The sequence below is a fragment of the Pelobates fuscus genome, chromosome 1 (genome assembly GCF_036172605.1).
Source record: "Pelobates fuscus isolate aPelFus1 chromosome 1, aPelFus1.pri, whole genome shotgun sequence".
NCBI lineage: Eukaryota > Metazoa > Chordata > Amphibia > Anura > Pelobatidae > Pelobates > Pelobates fuscus.
In genome coordinates, this window is record NC_086317.1 from 308,898,563 (window position 1) to 308,919,429 (window position 20,867).

Consider the following 20,867-nt stretch of genomic DNA (forward strand, 5'->3'; position numbering starts at 1 on the left):
GTTGACATGTCTAAAGATACAACATATCATTTTAATTTTATTTTAGATAAACTCACAAAACTACTTTTGTCCCAATCCTCTAATATCCAAGGTTATTCACTATAAAAATGTAAGCCTGTTCTCAAAAGAAGTGTCTCTCCGTGCATTGAGTATAAGCCTGCATTGTTGTATTTTTCCTGCCTTAGAACTAATGATTTTTTCATTTCTCCTGTACAAAGCCATGGGTTCCCCTAAGTCAGGGATAGGCAACCTTTGGCTCTCCAGATGTTGTGGACTACATCCCCCATAATGCTCTTACACACATAATGCTGGCAAAGCATCATGGGAGGTGTAGTCCAAAACATCTGCAGAGCCGAAGGTTGCCTATGCCTGCCCTAAGTGCATTCATTCTGTTACACTGTTTATTTGAGCTAAGAGCTCTAAAGGAAACTGACATGCAGAGCAGGCTTGTGGAAGAGGGAGGAAGGTGGGTCCAGAGCTGAGAGGGAGTTAGATCAGAAGTGGAGGGTGTGCTCTGTCTCTCGGCACCTGTTACATAGTATTAGCTGGCTGGGAGACAAGGAAGCGAGTCTACTGAGATTTCTCTGCTGCCTTTTCTAGCAATTCAGGAGCACTGTGTATACACAGCTATATTGTATCTGGATAATTTAAAGGTTATTGTAACAGAATGGGAACAGCTCTGCACACCTGAGAGGCCATCTGCTGTGAAACGACACTGGCTGAATTTAGAGGGCAAGCACTGTGCCACTTGGAACATGCTACCCCCTGTGTCTTGCCCTTCTTGGGTACACACATTGCTTGTGTGTGTCATTACGTGCTGGGTAGCCTTGCCTCATGCTAATGCAAGTTTATCTGCCAGTAACACTAATGTCAACTTAAACTCAACACCCAAGTATGAAGTTACCCATAAAGAATCCAGGCTGCCAGTCTTCACTTTGGATTACCCTCATGTACAGATCCCATTTGAAATAACACTATGGATCCTCTTGGCTTCCCTAGCCAAGATTGGTGAGTGACTTAACTGTTAAGCTGTAGTCAGGTCACAGAAGTCATGTAATCACTAAAAACTGTTTGGCTCAATGTATTGTGACTTTTATAGAATATTTAACTCACATTCACAGTACAGTGGACAGTGCTATCAATGGATAAAGGGTTAACAAGTATCCGCTTAGATGGGTCACAGATATTAAAATCAAGTCCTTAATCATTTGTTTCTTGAATTAATATTATATTGCTGTTTTTTTCAATTCAATCATATCAATGATGCGGAATTAAAACTTTCAAGGTTTTTCATTACATTGTGAATTGATGGGAATTGAAAGTGTATTCATTTTTTGGGGGAGCGGGGGGCGAGACCCAATATGACAATCATAACTGAGTTTGAGATTGTTTTGGCCGGAGATACAAAATTCACTCAGGGTTTTATTTACACTAAATTAAATTGCAATATATAGACAAAAAGTGCTCATTTAAATTTTTTTGCAATTTAATTCCCAGTTTAGGACATTTAGTTCCAATATTAACTTTATTTGAGTGTCAAAACTCACTTGCCATTCAAAATCTAATATGCATATTTGTACATACATACATGTTAGATATATAGTAACAATTAGTATTTGAACTTATGTTATGTAATTACGCTTATTTTGTTCTGATATGTTATATGAATGACCCATATATTTTTTGTTGTTTTATTCATAATACACTTCATTGTTCATTGTCCAACATAACAGTAGATGCATGGACCAGGCTTCAAACAAATCCACAGAAAACTGATACTTCCAACTTGTCTTATGGTGGAATTCTAATCTCTTTAATCTGAGCTGTTAACTATTCCTCGTTACATATTCACCTACGGCATATCCGTTTCAAGACATGCAGCTATTTAGAGAGGGCCAAGTGTGGCATTACATACCCTCTAAATGTATTCTATGTGACTAATGACTAAGCTGTTTATTACCCATTCTGCAGAACTAGCCAAAGCCATCTTTCTCTTTAAAAGTGTATATACATGTGACATTGTCACTGTTATGCTCCACATTTATAAAAATAATTGAACTTTTTTGTTATACATAAAGGGGGTGGCTGAGATCTTTTAGCTGTTCCCTACTCGGCTGCTAATCCCTGTGTATCAATTAATAAGCATGAATGTGTTTATGACATCATGCGTGCATGGTGATAATTCCATGTACATAAACAAAAATATACATACCTGGGAAATAGAGCCCTTTGCGATTGGAATACATACATTTTTTCCTAATGCTATAGTGTTCCCCTACCTATTTAGGCATCCCACCTCCGGTGAATGTTTGAAAGGCAAGTATTACTTACCTTTGAGCCCTCACCATGCTGGCTACTGCACGCAGACCATTTCATTGGGATTAAGTGGTCCGGGTGCCTTTAAAATATGAAGAAATATTAGACATGCATGTGAACGAAAGCCACTGACAAATTCACTGAGAGTATTGAATATGTAAATATATTTTTTAATACTGCAAATACTCAGTTAACTCATACTAAAGTGTGTTGTTGTGGTTTTTTTTCCAGACAAACACAGTTGTGTTCATAACCTCTTAACTACCGACTAAGTTAATTTCATTTAAAAAAAATATCATATATTTTGTATAACATTTACTTCAAACATAAGATAAACAGTTCACCTATAAATAAAACTTCAATATCATATATAGGTTAATGTTTATGAATGTAAAATGTATTTTCAAATGTACACAATTTTATAGATTTTATTTTTAAAAAAATGTTATATATATATTTATTGATTTATTTTTTATTACAAGAATGTGCCATTAAATATTTAGAGAATGTACTGCACCTGTTATCATGCAATAATTCACATTTACCGTAATTTCTGATGAGCACTGAAGTTCATTTGGTGTCATCTGGGCCAGGCAAGTATATTTTTTTACGTTTTTCAATGTATTTTGTTAGGCAACCTCAGCACCTGGCTCCACACAGACATTTATTTTTTATTTTGTTTTTGCAATTTATGCTGCATTTGAGAGGACAATCTGCCTAGTCTTTTGCATAATATTTCAAATTGGATCTAGAATATTTGCATATCAGCATATCAGCATGAATAACATTATTGTCTCATGTAGTAGGAGTTAAAAAATAGATTAATAGAAATTGTCAAATACCCTGTGTATGGGTGTTTGTAAAGAACTTGACATTTATTTTTTTCAGTTTACAGCTACCAAATTGTAAAATAAATGCAGATATGTTGGCATTGCACCCACATAAAGAAAGCTCATGTACTGTAGTGTGCTTAATGTTCTCAGATAATTCCCACCACATTTGCTGCTAGAAGGCTGACATGCAGTTTAACCTACAAAAGTTGATGTAAGGTCACTTTCAGTCCTTCATCAAAGATTCAGAGGGATAGAATGATGCCTGGTTAGAGAAATTTAAAATCAGCACAGAAGCAAAGGTTATTGGGGTTTTATTGGATAAATGTTATCATGCTTTTTTAATTCAAAATTAAAGTTATCTACATTGCTAATAAGCAAGAGGTTAAAAAAAACAATACAAATGACAATAATAGTAATATGCACTTTGTGAAAAGTAAGAATAAAGTTCTAAGAAAACAAATGTTTTCCTATTACTATTGAATAATTCTTAATGGAAGGCAGTTAATGGAATATGAATAATTGATGCCAAGTTAGTCCTTCAGAGAGAGCTATCACTGATGACAAAGAAAACTAAATACACTAATTGTACTCATTAGACAGTTAAATAATCCAAAAATCCAAGCCATTGGATTTATTGAACTTGAAATCACAAAAATACATTACAAATAAAATTTAAAGGGAAATTATAGTCACAAGAACAACTACAGCTTAATGTATTTGTTCTGGTGAGTATAGTATGTCCTTGCGGGCTTTTTTCTGTAAACTCTGCCTTTTGAACAAAAAGACAGGGTTTACATTACAGCCTAGAAACACCTCTCATTACAGCCTAGGAACACTCTTTAGGCTGTCACTAGAGCAGCTTCCTGGGTCAGTTCTGCACAGTATGCAGCACTGACAGGGACGGACTGACAGTGGCCTGGGCCCCCGGGCAAAATTAGCACCTGGGCCCCATGCAGACCGATATATATGCTGTTGCATGTGTATCATGTATTTGATCGTATGTACATGTAAATTGAATGTATGTTTCTGTGTGTATATTCACTGTGAGCACTAGTGTAAATTAATATATGTATGTCTTTGTGTGCATAGGAGTGCGCAGCCTATTGCATTAGGGTGTGCACCCTAAAGCACAAACACACGCTGCGTGTATATGTATATATATATATATATATATATATATATATATATATAAAAAATACAAAATTGCTTGCACTCCTGGAACAGGTAAATAATGTGCCCGGTGCTGGTCAGGCAAATAGCATAGAAAAACAGAGAATGACCACACTCAAGGACTTGTAAATATCACTAAAACTTAACTTTTAATGTTCAAAATAAATCAAATCAACGTTTCAGCCCCATATTTGGGCTTTCATCAGGATGGTAAAAACAATGTTTTTTACCATCCTAATAATAGCCCAAAAATGGGGCTGAAACGTTGATTTGAATTATTTTGAACATTAAAAGTTAAGTTTTAGTGATATTTACAAGTCCCTGAGTGCGGTCATTCTCTGTTTTTATATATATATATTTATATATATATATATATATATATATATATATATATATATATATATATATATATATATACACACACACACACACACACACACACATACACTGCTGTGTGTGTGTGTGTGTGTTGTTAGTGTGCTGTGTGAGGGTGGATTGACTGGCTGTGTGTGTAAGGGTGCTGTGTATGTGTGTGTGTGTGTGTGTGTGTGTAAGGGTGCTGGTAGTGTGCGTGTTTGTGAGGGTGCTGTTAGTGTGCTGTGTGTGAGGGTGTTTGTTAGGGTCCTGTTAGTGTGCTGTGTGTGTGAGGGTGCTGTTTGTGTGATGTGTGTGTGTGTGTGTGAGGGTGCTGTTTGTGTGCTGTGTGTGGGTGTCGTGTGTTTGTGAGGGTGCTGTTAGTGTGCTGTGTGTGAGGGTGCTGTTTGTGTATGAGTATGCTGTGTGTGTGTCTTTGTGAGGGTGCTGTTAATGTGCTGTGTGTGAGGGTGCTGTGTATTTGTAAGGGTGCTGTGTTTGTGTGTGTTTGCAAGGGTGCTGTTAGTGTGCTGTGTGTGTGGGTGCTGTATGTGTGTGGGTGCTGTGTGTGTGTGGGTGCTGTGTGTGTGAGGGTGCTGTGTGTGTGTGTGGGTTCCTTATGTGTGTAGGTGCTGTGTGTGTGTAGGTGCTGTGTGTGAGGGTGCTGTATGTGTGTGGGTGCTGTATGTGTGAGGGTGCTGTATGTGTGTGTTCTGTATGTTTGGGTGATTGTGGGGGTGGAGGTGGGGCAGATTACTTAATACCCCCCTCCCTTCTTACCTTATGTAGGCAGGTGGGGATCCTTGTTGCTGCTGCCATCCCTGGTGGTCCAGTGGAGAGTGAACTCTGACCTGCGGGGCTAGAGTTCACTCTCGCGAGATCTGAGCGTTGCCGCGACAACGCTCAGATATCGCGAGAGGAACCCGGCGGAGCTGCTGGTTGGAGCTGATCTCCCCACCAGCCATGGAGGCTTAGAGCAGAGCCGGCGCTTGGATAGCGCTGGCTCTGCATGAGCCAACAGGGGAGATCCTGAGATCTCCCCTGCCGGTCTCAATCTATAAGAGTGTCACGGGGATTATGGTGTGCCCAGGCACACCCCGTGCGCACGCCTATGTTTGTCTGTAGTGTCAGGATATGTGGATTCATAGTATATTTGAATACATGTTTGTGATTTTGTAAATAGGGTAGTATTTGTTTTATGTGTGTTTGTGTAGCATGGAAGTTTGTATAAAGGGGTATTTGTGAATTTTGGCAATGTGTTTGTATGAGGTATGCAGGCCTCCAAATGTTGCGTCTTAAATTACAAATCAAGTGTTAAATGTTACAAGCCACATTAAAGGAACACTATAGTGTCAGGAATACAAAAGTGTATTCCTGACGCTATAGGTTTCTGGTCCCCCTTAAAAACGTGATTTACTCACCGTTTTTCCATCACCGACCAAACACCTAGGCAGAGTTCATCAATTTAGATGATCTCAGCCAACCCAATGCACTACCATAGGAAAGCACTGGAAGGCTACTGTGCTCACCCGGCAAAACACTACACTGTGCCAATCACCATCTCCTCATAGAGATGCATTGAATCAGTGCTTCTCTATGACAAGTGTTCAGAATCTCCATGCAGAGCATGGAGATGCTGAATGTCAGTGCTGCACATTTTGCAACACTGACACAGGAAGCACCTAGATGCTCCTAGGCAGCAATGTAAACACTGCCTTTTCTCTGAAAAGGCAGCCTATACAGCAAAAACCCTGCAGGGGCAGACTATACTCACCAGAATAACTACATTAAGCTGTAGTTGTTCTAGTAAATATAGTGTTCCTTTATGCTTGTGCGTGCAAGGGGGTAGGGACTCCAGAGGGTGCCGGGAGGAAGGGGCTGTAGAGGGTGCGGGGGGAAGGGCCTGCAGAGGGTACAGGGGGGAGGGACTGTAGAAGTTACGGGGGGAAGTGAGGCTGTAGTGGGTGCAGTGAAGGGACAGGCTGTAGTGCTGCAAATGGTAGTAGGTGCTGTTGTGATTGCAAAGGGAAATAGGAGCTGTAGTAAGTGCAGGGAGTGTAGGGGCTGTTGTTGGTGCATAGGATATAGAGGCTGTAGTGGGTGCATAAGATACAGGAGCTGTAGTGGGTACCTGGGGGTAGGATCTCCGCCGGGGATTAGGGGCTGCAGAGGGAGCAGGGGTAGGGGATGCAGAGGGAGCAGGGCAGAGGGTGCAGAGGGTGCAGGGGGTAGGAACTGCAGAGAGGGCAGAGGAGTAGGGGCTGCAGAGGGATTAGGTGTAGGTGCTGCAGAGGGAGCAAGGGGGTAGTGGCTGCAGAGGGAGCAAGGACAGTAGGGGCTGCAGAGGGAGCAGGGGGGTAGGTGCTGCAGATGGAGCAGGGGGTGGGGCTGCAGAGGGAGTGGGGTGTAGGAGCTGAAGAGGGAGCATGGGGTAGGGGCTGCAGAAGGTGCAGGGGGTAGGGTCTGCAGAGGGAGCAGGGATCTGGTGCAGGGGATAGGGTCTGCAGAAGGAGCGGGGGTAGGGGCTGCAGAGGGAGCAGGGGGTAGGGGCTGCAGAGGGTGCCTTGGGATGATAGGAGTTGTAGTAGGTGTAAAGATAGGGGCTACAGAGGGAGCAGGGGGGTAGGGATGCAGAGGGAGCAGGGGAGTTGGGGCTGCAGAGGGTGCCTTGGGATAATAGGAGTTGTAGTAGGTGTAAAGATAGGGGCTACAGAGGGAGCAGGGGGGTAGGGATGCAGAGGGAGCAGGGGAGTTGGGGCTGTAGATGGTGCCTTGGGATGATAGGAGTTGTTGTAAGTTTAACGGTAGGAGTTACAGAGTGAGCTGGGGATGCAGAGGGAGCAGGGGGTAGGGGCTACAGAGGGAGCAAGGGTTAGGGGCTGTAGAGGGAGCAGGGGGGTAGGGGTTGCAGAGGGAGCAAGGGGGTAGGGGCTGTGATGGGGCAGTAGTGGGGGAGATTATATAATTAAAATATTTGTAATAAAAAAAAAAGATAAATAAAGACATAAAGTACCCCTTCCAAGTCTTAACTCTCTTGTGGTCCAGAAATCCTTTCCTGGGAAGTTCCTCACCGCTCCAGCCGGCACAGAATCTTGACATGCTGCATGTAACTCTGCTCAGGGCTGATGTCACTTCCTGCAAAACAAGCCGCACAGAGCTGGCCTGAGCAGTGTTACAGGCAGGGCCGGATTAACATAGGGGCTGATGGAGCTGCAGCTCCAGGCCCAGGCCCATTTAAAAAAAAAAAAAAAATTAACTTTTTTTTTTCTTTACACACTACTCTTGGGTTTGCCACCTGACTGGTATTTTACCAGCACAGCCAGTATTTGGGGCTGCCTGGCTGTGCCGGTATTGCAGTAAAACCGGCAATACAAATGCATATATTTTTCTCAGTATAAATGGAGTTTACTCTGCAATACCAGCACCAGCCAGTAAGGGTGCTTATCCTTCCCTGCCTCTCTCTACTCACTGATCCGCGGGGGAACAGCTACACAGCACAGAGAGTTCAGACAGCAGCTCCCAGTCTGCAGACAGACTACAGCTCAGGGAAGTGAAGGGGGGGCAGGCAGCAGGGAAACTTGGGGACACTAGGGGGCACTGAGACACTTGGGGACACTGAGACACTAGGGGACACTGTAAACATAGGGACATTGGGAGACACATTGGGGCATGGAGACACTAGAGACACAGTGTCTCCATGTCTCCCAGTGTCCCCATGTCTCCCAGCCAATGTCCCTAGTGTCTCAGTGTCCCCACGGCTCCCAGTATCCCCTCGTCTCCCAGTGTCCCCATGTCTCCCAGTGTCCTCAAATATCTGTCTCCCAGTGTCCACATGTCTCCCAGCTAGTGTCCCTAGTGTCTCAGTGTCCCCATGTTTCCCAGTGAAGGATGTGGGGAAAGGCAGGGAAGTGAAGGATGGGGGGGAAGGGGGAAAGGCAGCAGGGAAACATGGGGACACTGAGACACTAGGGGACACAGACACTTGGGGAAACTGTGAGACACAGGGATATTGGGAGACACATTGGGACATGGAGACACTAGGGACACAGTGTCCATGTCTCCCAGTGTCCCCATGTCTCCCAGCCAATGTCCCTAGTGTCTCAGTGTCCCCACGGCTCCCAGTGTCCCCTAGTCTCTCAGTGTCTGTGTCCCCATGTCTCTTAGTGTCCCTAGAGTCTCATTGTCTCCATGTCTCCCAGTGTCAGTAAATATCTGTCTTCCAGTGTCCACATGTCTTCCAGCCAGTGTCCCTAGTGTCCCAGTGTCCCCATGTCTCCCAGTGTCCCAAAATTATTCAGTGTCCCCATGTCTCCCAGTGTCCCCATGTCTCCCAGCCAATGTCCCTAGTGTCTCAGTGTCCCCACAGCTCCCAGTGTCCCCTAGTCTCCCAGTGTATGTGACCCCATGTCTTTCAGTGTCCCTATGTCTCCCAGTGTCCCAAAATATCTGTCTCACAGTGTCCACATGTCTCCAAGCCAGTGTCCATAGTGTCTCAGTCTCCCCATGTCTCCCAGTGCCCCCACATTTTTCAGGGTCCCCATGTCTCCCCATGTCTCCCAGTGTCCCCATGTCTATGTCCACAAGTGCCCCCATGTCTCACAGTGTCCCCATGTCTCCCAGTGTCCCTATGTCTCCCAGCCAGTGTCCCTAGTGTCTCAGTCTCCCCATGTCTCCCAGTGCCCCCACATTTTTCAGGGTCCCCATGTCTCCCAGTGTCCCCATGTCTATGTCCACAAGTGCCCCCATGTCTCACAGTGTCCCCAAGTGTCTCAGTGTCCCCATGCCTCCCAGTCAGTGTCCCTAGTTTCTCAGTGTCCCCATGCCTCCCAGCCAGTGTCCCTAGTTTCTCAGTGTCCCCATGTCTCCCAGTGTCCCCTAGTCTCCCAGTGTCTATGTCCCCATGTCTCCCAGTGTCTGTGTCCCCATGTATATGTGTCCCCATGTTTCCCAGTGTCCCCATGTCTGTATCCACAAGTGCCCCTATTTCTCCCGGTGTCCCCAAGTGTCTCACAGTGTCCCCTGGTGTCTCACAGTGTCCGTGGTGTCTCACAGTGTCCCGTGGTGTCTCACAGTGTCCACATTTCACTCAGTGTCCCCTAGTATCATAGTGTCAAGGGAAACACTGAGACGTGGGGACACGGGGAGAAATGAGGACATTGAGACACTGGGAGACTAGGGGACTGGGTGACATAGGGACACTGAAGCTTTGACACATAGGGACACTGATGCCAGGCTGGCCTTCCAATTCTTTGGACAGACATGCCCCCTTTTTGAGCATGTTTGCCCCTTTTGGCAGTTCTGGTCACGTGATTCGCGTCAGTGGCCCACCCTTTTACCCCTCCCATTGACTTCCTGCTTCACTGGACACTGCTGTTGGGGGTATGGATTTACTTGAAAGATGAAAGCATAAATTAGCATAGAGTATGTGTTTTCTTATAGCTGCATCCTTCGAGTTTCCCTCCAACACCATCTCCATCAGATACATGACGCTTGGGAGGTATGACTGTTTTAGTGTTTTTGATCGATAAGATTCTGTAATTAGGCCCATCATAATTGTCAGCACCAGGCCCACTGGGCTCTTAATCTGGCCCTGGTTACAGGCAGCTCAGTGTTCCTGTGTACGGAGACAGGCAGCCTAGTGGGGTCTTTGGGAAGGCCCCATAGCTGTCCCTCAGTGTGCCCTGCAAGGTAAACAAGACCTATAGCAGCAGGGGCCTGCGGACGGCTGTGCGGGCCCCTTACTGAGTGCAGGCTGGCTGGGAAAATTAACTCCCCAGCTCAGCCATTACTGCACTGCACCAGGCTGGCCCCCCAGAGCCTCGGGGCCTCAGTCCATGACCGATTTGTCCTAGTGCTCAGTCCGCCCCTGAGCACTAACATTCAGCAATCTTTCCATGGTGACGCTGAACTTTCCCCACAGTAAAAACTGAATCAATGCATCTCTGTGGGGGACTAATTCTGCTGATGTAAGCCAAGAAGGTGGATCAGGGGCGCAGCCAGCACCAGGACACCCATGTGCCACTGGAATTAAAGTGAGTTCTACAGCTATTTAGGGTGGTAAGGGGGGACCTAAATATTGTTTTTACCACTACAGGGTTAGGAATATATGTTTGTATTGCTGACCCTATAGTCTTCCTTCAAATAAATAAATTAGATAGATAGATAGATAGAGCCAAGTAACTTTCTAGCTGTGTGTGTATACGGTACGGTCAGGGACGGATTTTCCTATAGGCTAACTAGGCTTCAGGCTAGGGCAGTGATGGCGAACCTTTTTGAGCCCGAGTTCCCAAACCGCAATACATGGCAACGTTTTTTTTTCTTAAAGTACCAACACGGCAATTGCGTGTGTGTGGGGGGGGTGCGTATGTGTGCGTGGGGGTGCGTGTGTGTGGGGGTGTTGTGTGTGTGTGTATGAGGGGTGCTGTGTAAGTGTGTGGGGGTGCTGTGTAAGTGTGTGGGGGGTGCTGTGTGTGGGGGGGGGTGCTGTGTGTGTGGGGTGCTGTGTGTGGGGGGTGCTGTGTGTGTGTGTGTGTGGGGGGGTGCTGTGTGTGTGTGTGTGTGTGTGTGAGAGGGGTGCTGTATGTGTGTGTGCATAATGGGTAATGTGTGTATGAGAGGGGTGCTGGGTGGGGGTAAGGTTGCTGGGGGGTAGGGGTACTGCTGGGAGGGTAGGGTTTCTGCTGGGGGGTAGGGGTACTGTGTGGGGGGTAGGGGTACTGCTGTGGGGGGTACGGGTACTGCTGTGGGGGGTAGGGGTACTGCTGTGGGGGGTGGGGTACTGCTGGGGGGGTGGGGTACTGCTGGGGGGGTAGGGGTACTGGGTGTGGGGGTAGCGGTACTGCTGGGGGGTAGGGGTACTGTGTGGAGGGTAGGGGTACTGCTGGGGGGGTAGGGGTACTGTTGTGGGTGGTAGGGGTACTGCTGTGGGGGGTAGGGGTACTGCTGGGGGGTAGGGGTACTGCTGGGGGGAAGGGGTACTGCTGGGGGGAAGGGGTACTGCTGGGGGGTAGGGGTACTGTGTGGGGGGTAGGGGTACTGCTGTGGGGGGTAGGGTTACTGCTGGGGGGAAGGGGTACTGCTGGGGGGTAGGGGTACTGTGTGGGGGTAGGGGTACTGCAGTGGGGGGTAGGGGTACTGTGTGTGGGGGGTAGGGGTTCTGTGGGGGGTAGGGGTACTGCTGGGGGGTAGGGGTACTGTGTGTGGGGGTGTAGGGGTACTGCTGGGGGGTAGGGGTACTGCTGGGGGGAAGGGGTACTGCTGGGGGGGTAGAGGTACTGTTGTGGGGAGTAGGGGTACTGCTGGGGGGAAGGGGTGCTGCTGGGGGTGGTGGGGTACTGCTGGGGGGGTAGGGGTACTGCTGGGGGATAGAGGTGCTGGTGGGGGGTAGGGTTACTGCTGGGTGGTAGGGGTACTTCTTGGGGGTAGGGGTACTGTTGGGGGGTGGGGGTACTGCTGGGGGGGTAGGGGTACTGCTGTGGGGGAAGGGGTACTGCTGGGGGTAGGGGTACTGCTGGGGTGGTAGGGGTACTGCTGGGGGTGGTAGGGGTACTGCTGGGGGGATAGGGGTACTGCTGGGGGTGGTAGGGTTACTGCTGGGGGGGATAGGGGTACTGTTGTGGGGGGTAGGGGTACTGTTGTGGGGAGTAGGGGTACTGCTGTGGGGGAGTAGGGGTACTGCTGTGGGGGGGTAGGGGTACTGCTGGGGGGGTACTGTTGTCGGGGGTAGGGGTACTGTTGTGGGGGAGTAGGGGTACTGCTGTGGGGAGGGGTACTGCTGGGGGGATAGGGGTGCTTGGGGGGTACTGCTGGGGGGGTAGGGGTGCTGTGTGTCAGTACCCCCCCTCCTCCCTCCTTCTTACCTTTAATGAAGTGGGGGGGGCGTCACAGCCATCCCTGGTGGTCCAGTGGTGGTAAGCACTGCAGGGGGAGGGATCTGTGAATCAGCTCCCCTGTCGTCCCGCGCGATGCTGTGTGGAGCGTTGCCATGGTAACGCTCAGCAACGCTCCACACAGCATCGCGCGGGAGGACAGGGGAGCTGCATCACAGATCCCTCCCCCTGCCTCCCGACCCGGAAGCAGAGTAGGTGCCTGCCGTTTCGGGCAGGCAGGTGCCTACTCTGTATTGATGGTGAACCTATGGCCGCGTGCTTACCACGGCAACGCTCTGATTGGGTCTCGCGAGATCCATGGTCTGCAGCTCTGCGGAGCTGCAGACCGGAAATGAGGGCCACCGGACCACCAGGGACCCCACCGGGCCACCAGGCAGCCCCCACTGGACTACCAGGGATTTAAGGTAATTGTTTTAGTCACCCCCCTCTCCTCATCACCCCCCTCCCTCTCACAATCACCCCCCTCTCCTCATCACCCCCCTCCCTCTCACAATCACCCCCCTCTCCTCATCACCCCCCCTCTTACAATCACCCCCACTCTCACAATCAGCCCCCCTCTCCTCATCACCCCCCTCCCTCTTACAATCACCCCCTCTCACAATCACCCCCTCTCCTCATCACCCCCTCCCTCTCACAATCACACCCCCTCTCCTCATCACCCCCCTCCCTCTCACAATCACCCCCCCTCTCCTCATCACCCCCTCCCTCTCACAATCACCCCCCCTCTCACAATCACCCCCCCTCTCCTCGTCACCCCCCTCCCTCTCACAATCACCCCCCCCCCTCCTCATCTCGACTTTTTTTTTATTTATTATCCGTGCCACATTTTTTATAAAGGTTAGTACCAATCACAACATGTTTCATTTAACATATTGATATATATCACAGTAATGATGTATTTTATTGTCTCTCTGTCTGTAATTTACAAACTTAAAAATGGGAGGTGAAAGGGCCTCATAAGTGGAATAGCCTAGGGCCTCTTTTCATCTAAATCCGGCCCTGGGTACGGTAGCCCATGAAATTACCCCCATGATGGCATACCATAGACAACCCAAGGTATTGCAAATGGGGTATGTTCAGTCTTTTTTAGTAGCCACGCAGTCACAAACACTGGCCAAAATTGGCGTTCAAATTAGTTTTTTGCATTTTTCACACACAAACAAATATCAACACTAACTTTGGCCAGTGTTTGTGACCATGGGCTACTAAAAATACTGGACATACCCCATTTGCAATACCTTGGGTTGTCTACTTTTGTACATGGTAGGCCATCATGGGGGTAATTCTTATTCCTGGGCTACCATACAGTCTCAAAGGCAACGTAACCAATCTGGCGAATTTCAATGTGAAAAAACAGAAAAAAGGACATTCTATATTTGACCCTGTAACTTCCCACAAACACCATAAAACCTGTACAAAGGGGGTACTGTTTTACACGTGAGATATCGCTGAATACCAATATGTGTATTTTATTGCAGTAAAAGCAAACAGTATTATGAAATTCACAGTTAAAATGTCACGTAGAACTAAAAATAATTTTTAAATTCTTATTTTTTCCCATTTTTTTATATTTTATTCATATTAAATTATGTTTCATATCTAAATGTTTGATGTTAAATGAAAGCGCTGTTTCCCCTGAATAAAATGATATATAATAAATGTGGGTGCACATAATATGAAAGAGGCGAATTACGCCTGAACAGACATATAGCGCAAATTAAAGTTTTTGTTTACGTTTTGTTTTGATCACAACGTGTACATTTGGCTCAGTCCGTAAGGGATTAAAAAACTAATAAAATCTGTGAGAGTTGAACTTGATGTGATGTTTAGTGAATGAGTAAGTGTGCTGGATCTTGTATGTTTTATTATTGTACTATATATAGACAAGTAACTTTCTAACTATGTATATATATATATATATATATTAGGGATCGACCGATTATCGGTTTTACTGATATTATCGGCCGATATTCTGTATTTTTGGCAATATCGGTATCGGCCAATAGAGATACCGATATTGCCGACAATAACTTCTGGGGGGGTGGCAGCAAGCTGTGACTTACCTTTCCTGCAGCTCCTCCAGCTCCCCAGTGTAAATCTCGCGAGACCCGCAGCCACGGGTTAGGGCCGCAAGATTTATACAGGGAGCTAGAGGAGCTGCAGGAAAGGTAAGTAACAACTTGCTGCCGGCCCCCACAGTACTTAACAAGCCACCGGACCACCAGGGAATACTATATCCCCCCTCCCTGGTAAGAAGCAAGGAGGGGGGACTAAAAAAAACAAACAAAAAAAACATTTAAATATAAAAAACAATAATTAAAATAAAAAAATGCCCCCCCTCCCCCATTTTACACAAATTACATCTCTACACACACACACACACACATTGCATTATACTGGTTGAAAGAATGGATAAACAATACCATTACCTACACACTATGATTATTTCCTATACCCTTCTTTCCTTTATGTATCAGGTTGGGGAGTGTGCATTCTTATATGTTTATAAGCATCTAATCCCTATTTGTTTAACCTCGTACTTAAATCTGTAAAAGTACACACTTCCCAGGAAACTATTTCTATTAGGTGGCCCTAATTTGGGCCAGCTTGGGTGTACTAAAATTCTGTTTAAATGTGTATTATTCATATTCATTTGGCTAGTATTGCGTATAAGGAACGCCACCCAATGCAAGGAAACTAATTATTACACATTTATTTTTCAGCACTGGCTATTTCAGCCTAAATTCAGTTCTCAATTTACCATTGCAATTCTACCTACAACGGGTTTGATTTAAGAAAGGAATAGTTAGGAGTAAAATAATATGCTTTCTGTCTTACCCTGAGAGAGCTCAGCTCAAACAGACAAAGGTTTTATTATTTAGAAGTCTGCATAGCTAACACAAAAGCAAAAGGATGCAGTAGCTCATCAAGTGCTTTTCTTAGGTTTGAATGCAATGCCAACTGCAACAATGTAATGCTGTTTATTCATTTTAGTTTGAAGATTGAAAAGACAAGATTTTGTTCTAAAAGCAATTATTTAGTTGTATGTTGACTTTAAAGGGACACTTCAGGTACCCAGACCACTTCTGCCCATTGGAGTAGCCTGGGTTCCAACTCCCACTAGCCTTAACCCTGCAAGTGTAACTATTGCAGTTTTCATGAACTGCAATATTTACCTTGCAGGGTTAAGTCCTCATCTAGTGGCTGTCTACTTAGGGGGAGGAGCGTGGGCAGACCCTGACCCAGCGCCGAGGGACATCGGCGCTGGATACAGGTAAGTCACTGAAGGGGTTTTAACCCTTTCAGCAACATGGGATGGGGGTGGGAGGGAGAGGGGTGAAAACGGTTTGTTTTCTTGGCACTGGAGAGTCCCTTTAAGTATTCAATATGAAGTAAAACAGAAGCAGGAGAATCTCTCTCATTCACATTAGAACAAGGGATCTCCCATCAGCTGTGTCCTCAGATCTGGATACTTCCAGACCCCCAATATTTAGTGATAATAAGAACTGGAACAAATGAAAATAATGATGTGGAATTTAATTGCTACTGTTTGGATTGCTCAAACTTCTCTGTAAATAATTATCACATACTCAATTTCAGACTGCAGTGGATCTCCTTGTTCTGAGATTTTTTTGCACCATTGAATGGTGATTGAATAAACTATTTTATGCAGATTTTGGTTTTGTTATCTATGTAGATGAGAAGTTACAGTTCTGGTTATCCAGTATGTAATTAAGGTACATGGAAAGAGTACTGAGTTAATCAACAACATTTTATGATATTGCCACAATTGGCACAGGGGACAAATGAAGGATTTTTTTTCCAGTAGTCAATAAGATTTATTACCCTGTCTATGTTTTATTTTCCCACAGAAAATCCCGTAAGTCTGAATCCATAATTTACATTAAGGAACTAATAGATAATTAAAGGGACACTACATTGCACAATACAAAATAAATAAAATGCACTGTTTAGTAAATATATGCCCTACATTCACCCAATGCATGCATTCCCTTATATATATATATTTTTTTTTTATTTGGGGTGTATCTAAAAATAATCTACCAAAAATAATACACAGCAGAGAGCTATATTTAAAATGTAAGTGCAAGTGTGATGGTGATATAAAAAAAATATAAATTATTTAACCTGTGTTCAGCTTTAAAAAAAACAAAAAGTACATAATAATCTAAAGATAATATGTTTAGAAAAGTGTCTAAATGGAACACTCACATGTCCCACAGCTAAAAACACCTAGCTATGGTTGTAGCGACTTTTTTGGTATGTTTGGGCGACCACTCAACTCTTCATAGGTAAATTGAAAGGGCTATCATTTACTTACCCAGGTTGCTTTGTATCAGAAGAGAAAGATGTATATGTGGTGTAATATTGCTTTAAAACTACACATAATAAATGTATCATACTCACAAGCATGGAGTCTATCAATTGGCTTGATTTATCCGCTTTGTAATGTTCAGGACCTTCATTTAGTATAAAGGAACTCAATAACCAATGAATTTAAAAAGCATGTACTTTAATATAACAACAACCATTAATAAAAATAGATAAAACGCCAATTATATTTATATTTATTATTATAGCATTTCTTATATTATTAGTAATTATATCTATTGTATCTTAAATCAGCTTGCAAAATGTGCAGTTCTCATGTCTGCTGCCTTTGCAAGCTCTCCCCTTTTAACCCTTACCAGATTTGTTTGCAAGGCAGGTGCTCTTAGCGATTGCTGCCTCCTGAGTTTAGTTTAGGGGTCTGGAGTGTACCTTTAAATGTATGTACCTTTTTACAGTGCATAGCAGGTTTTTGTTTTTATTCTTCAAGAAAACCAGTACAAAAACATGTGCTGCCTAGCAGTGGCGCAACTACCATGGTCACAGGGGTCACAGCTGCGACCGGGTCCATCACTCCAGGGGGCCCGGTCACCCTGCTGACCACTGGTCAGAATGAGCCGCCAAAGGTGGGAGCGTAGAGAGGAACCCTCTTATAGGGGGCTCGGGAGGTGGCCATTTGGCCACCTTATGGCACCCCCAAATCGGCTCCTACTCAGTGAGGCAGAGTAGGCACCTGCTTACCTGAATGGCAGGTGCCTACTGTGCCGATATATGCTGAAAGGAGGTGGGAGGAGAAGAGGCAGGCAGTGGCAGTTTGGGCGGCGATGAAGTTGATCTGGGAGCGTGCCCTCTCTGATGCCAGGAGCCGGAATATGACATCATTCTGGCCCCAGCATACTAAACAGCCCGCGAGAGGAGAGAGGAAATGCCAGATTACAGCACAGCCCCACACTGGACCCCAAAAGGTAGGAAGGCTGGCTGGGCCTCAGAAAATGAAATTGTGAGAATGTGCAAGAGTGTGTGTGTGTCTGACAGGATGTATGTATGTGTGTGTCTGACTGTTAGTGTGTGTGTGTGTGTGTCTGTTAGTGTGTGTGTCTGTCTGTCAGTGTGAGTGTTTGTCAGTTTGAGTGTCTGTCACTGTGTATATCAGTCAGTGTGTGTGTGTGTGTGTGTGTGTGTGTGTCTGACTGTGATTGTATGTAACTGTCAGTGTCAGTGTGTCTCTCAGTCAGTGTCTTTCAGTGTATGTGCCTGTCAGTTTGTGTGCCTGTCTGTTACTGTGAGTGTCTGTCAGTGTGATTGTCTGTCAGTCAGTGTGAGTGTGTGTCTGCCTGTACATGTGTGTCTGTCATTGTCCGTGTGTGTGTGTGTCTGTCAGTGTATGTGTCTGTCAGCATTTGTGTCTGTCTGTTACTGTCTGTCAGTCAGTGTGAGTGTGTGTCTGCCTGTGCATGTGTGTCTGTCTGTCAGTGCGTGTGTGTAGGTCTGTCAGTGCATGTGTGTGTCTGTGTGTGTGTGTGTGTGCGTCAGTCAAAATGTATGGGGTGGGAGAGACACGTGGAGGGGATGGGAGAGACATATGGGGGGTCTGGAAGGTGGGTAAGAAGCATGGATGGATTGTGGGGGAGAACGAGATGTGTGGAGGGCCTGGCAGAGGGAGATGAGACATGTGCAGGGGCTGCGGGGGGATGAGACACATTTCTAGTTACACCTCTGCTGCCTAGTAAACCGGAAGCATTTTGTTTTTGCTGCACATATGCTGTTCTTGACATGAATATGACTGTGGCGCCCCTGCATATAATAAGTGCACCATATATAAATGCCACACATGTATAAGCTCATATGCAGTATGCTCATGCACTCAGGACTGAAAAACTACCACCATTATTGAGGTCTTCCATCCCAAGCATAATTAATCAATGCTAATATAATTATTTTTTTATTTTTTTATTTTAATTTAGATAGTGTTTTGGACAATGATCATGATTATCTTTTCTATCAAGTGGTAGTATTTCCTCTGTAATATCTCAAGTACGATTGAAAAATCTGTGTTATCAGAGTTTCACCTGCTTTGTTGATTATTCTGTGGGTAGAGCCTTAAACAGTGGGTGTACTTGAATTTGAGCTGATACTACTATGTGCATAGTACTTAAAGCAGGGTTTGAAAAAGATAGATCACCAGTTTTTGTAGAACTGCAAGATCATCCACACACACAATTCCCCCCATACACAACCCACATTCACAGGAATAATACACAATGCTACAAACTACTCATGGATATATACAATATAGCAGCCCACATACACACAAATGCAACATACAAAGTAACTACAGCACCAACGAATAACACAATAAGAATATTTACACATACACACTTCAATTTCAAAAGAAATAGGATCGGCACATTAAGGGACTTCAAGATCTTATTTTGGCACAGTACCACTAAAAAGTTGCCTACCCCTGGTCTAGAGTGAGAACCTTTTTAATACATAATAACAAAAAAAACAGATCAGCATCCAGATAATGGTACAAGATCCAGTTATTGTGCTTGAGGGCATATTGTGAGCAATAACACATGCATGAAATTGGCAAATAAATGTATTATCTTATAGGTGGGAGAGTAAGAGATTAATCTTGTTTATTTAGTAAATTCACATGGGTGTGAAATGTAGATTACACGTCTACTTATATTTCACTCTAGGTGCAAGTTTGCACAATACAAATTTCAGAGTATAAAAATATTCTTAGTGTTTTTTTATAAGCATCATTAATATTTTTACACTTTAACAGGGCTGCACTGAACTGCAGCTGAATTGCCTTTATCCTGTACTAATTAAACCAACAGATAAATGATTGGGTTTTGAAAAGAGTGTGAAATGTGCCTTGTGGTTCTAAACTGTGCATACACATCAAAAGTCACCTGCACACAGGTCACACTTTAGATTGTAAGCTCACGGGTTATCTAGCAAAGTAGTCTGTAGAAAAGAGCATCAGAGGCTAGTTATTCGCTCATGGGCAGGGCCCTCTTTACCTTTTGTATTGGTCTGCTTATAGTGTACTGTCTTTTTCCAAATTTTACAGCGCTGTAAAATAAGTTGGTGCTTTAGAAATGCCAGTAAGAAGAATAATAAAAACAGCACATTTTCATGACTTGCTTATAATTGTATAAGACAGTTCTCAGCCACACCCCATAACAAGTACCATTGTTAATCCCTTCACATCATCATCTTCAAGTCATGCACAAATGTTTATGTTCATTTTGCATTGGCAATCAATGCAAAACAAAAGGAAGTTAATAAACATCCACATGTCAGGATGTAACCCTGGCACATTTCTCTACCAGGGTTCCATCCAGACCCTTTAAAGCTCTCATGTGAGCTAAAAAATGACATCATTCACCTCCTACACACAGTAAAAGAAAATCCAAACAAACGTAAAAAAAATGAAGGGTTCTAATAACGTTTGCAAATTCCTGTATTTTTCAATTGGATTATTTAACCATACTTGTGATTTATGTTCCACTATAGAATTTTTTTGCATTTTGTTTCCATTTTTGGAAAGCTGCATTGCTAATAATGCTGTTAAGGCCCTTACAATATTTCAAGCCCTGTGTGAACTAATGTAAGATAAGAGATACCGTATGGTGTCTAGAATCTTACATCACCACTGCTTTAAAGAATTAAAAAAAAAAAAGAATTGTGAATGTTAACATAAATATAATAATAATTTCAATAATAATCTCTGAACACTGTATACAGAAATTGCAATTTTACCCACATGTATATGGCAGCTATGTATCCTATGTTTCCAATAAATGTGGTGTATATTGAACGTTAGTCAAGAGTTTAGCATTTGTGACTGAATATCATCTTTTCCTAGTATGTTGCTTACTCTCTGTTGTGTCACAGCATTGGACTGACAACAAAAAAAGCTAATAAATTAATAAAAATG

General features: G+C 44.6%; 1 protein-coding gene across 1 annotated transcript in view; it reads left to right on the plus strand.

Moving 5' to 3' along the window:
• Positions 1-557: 557 nt before the first annotated feature.
• Positions 558-20,867, plus strand: part of LOC134614564 (sodium/hydrogen exchanger 2-like) — a 55,742-nt gene continuing 35,432 nt past the window's right edge. The window contains exon 1 of the mRNA XM_063458516.1: positions 558-1,008. Coding sequence (XP_063314586.1) covers positions 756-1,008 — 253 coding nt within the window. The 5' untranslated portion in view covers positions 558-755. The remainder of the gene's footprint in view (positions 1,009-20,867) is intronic.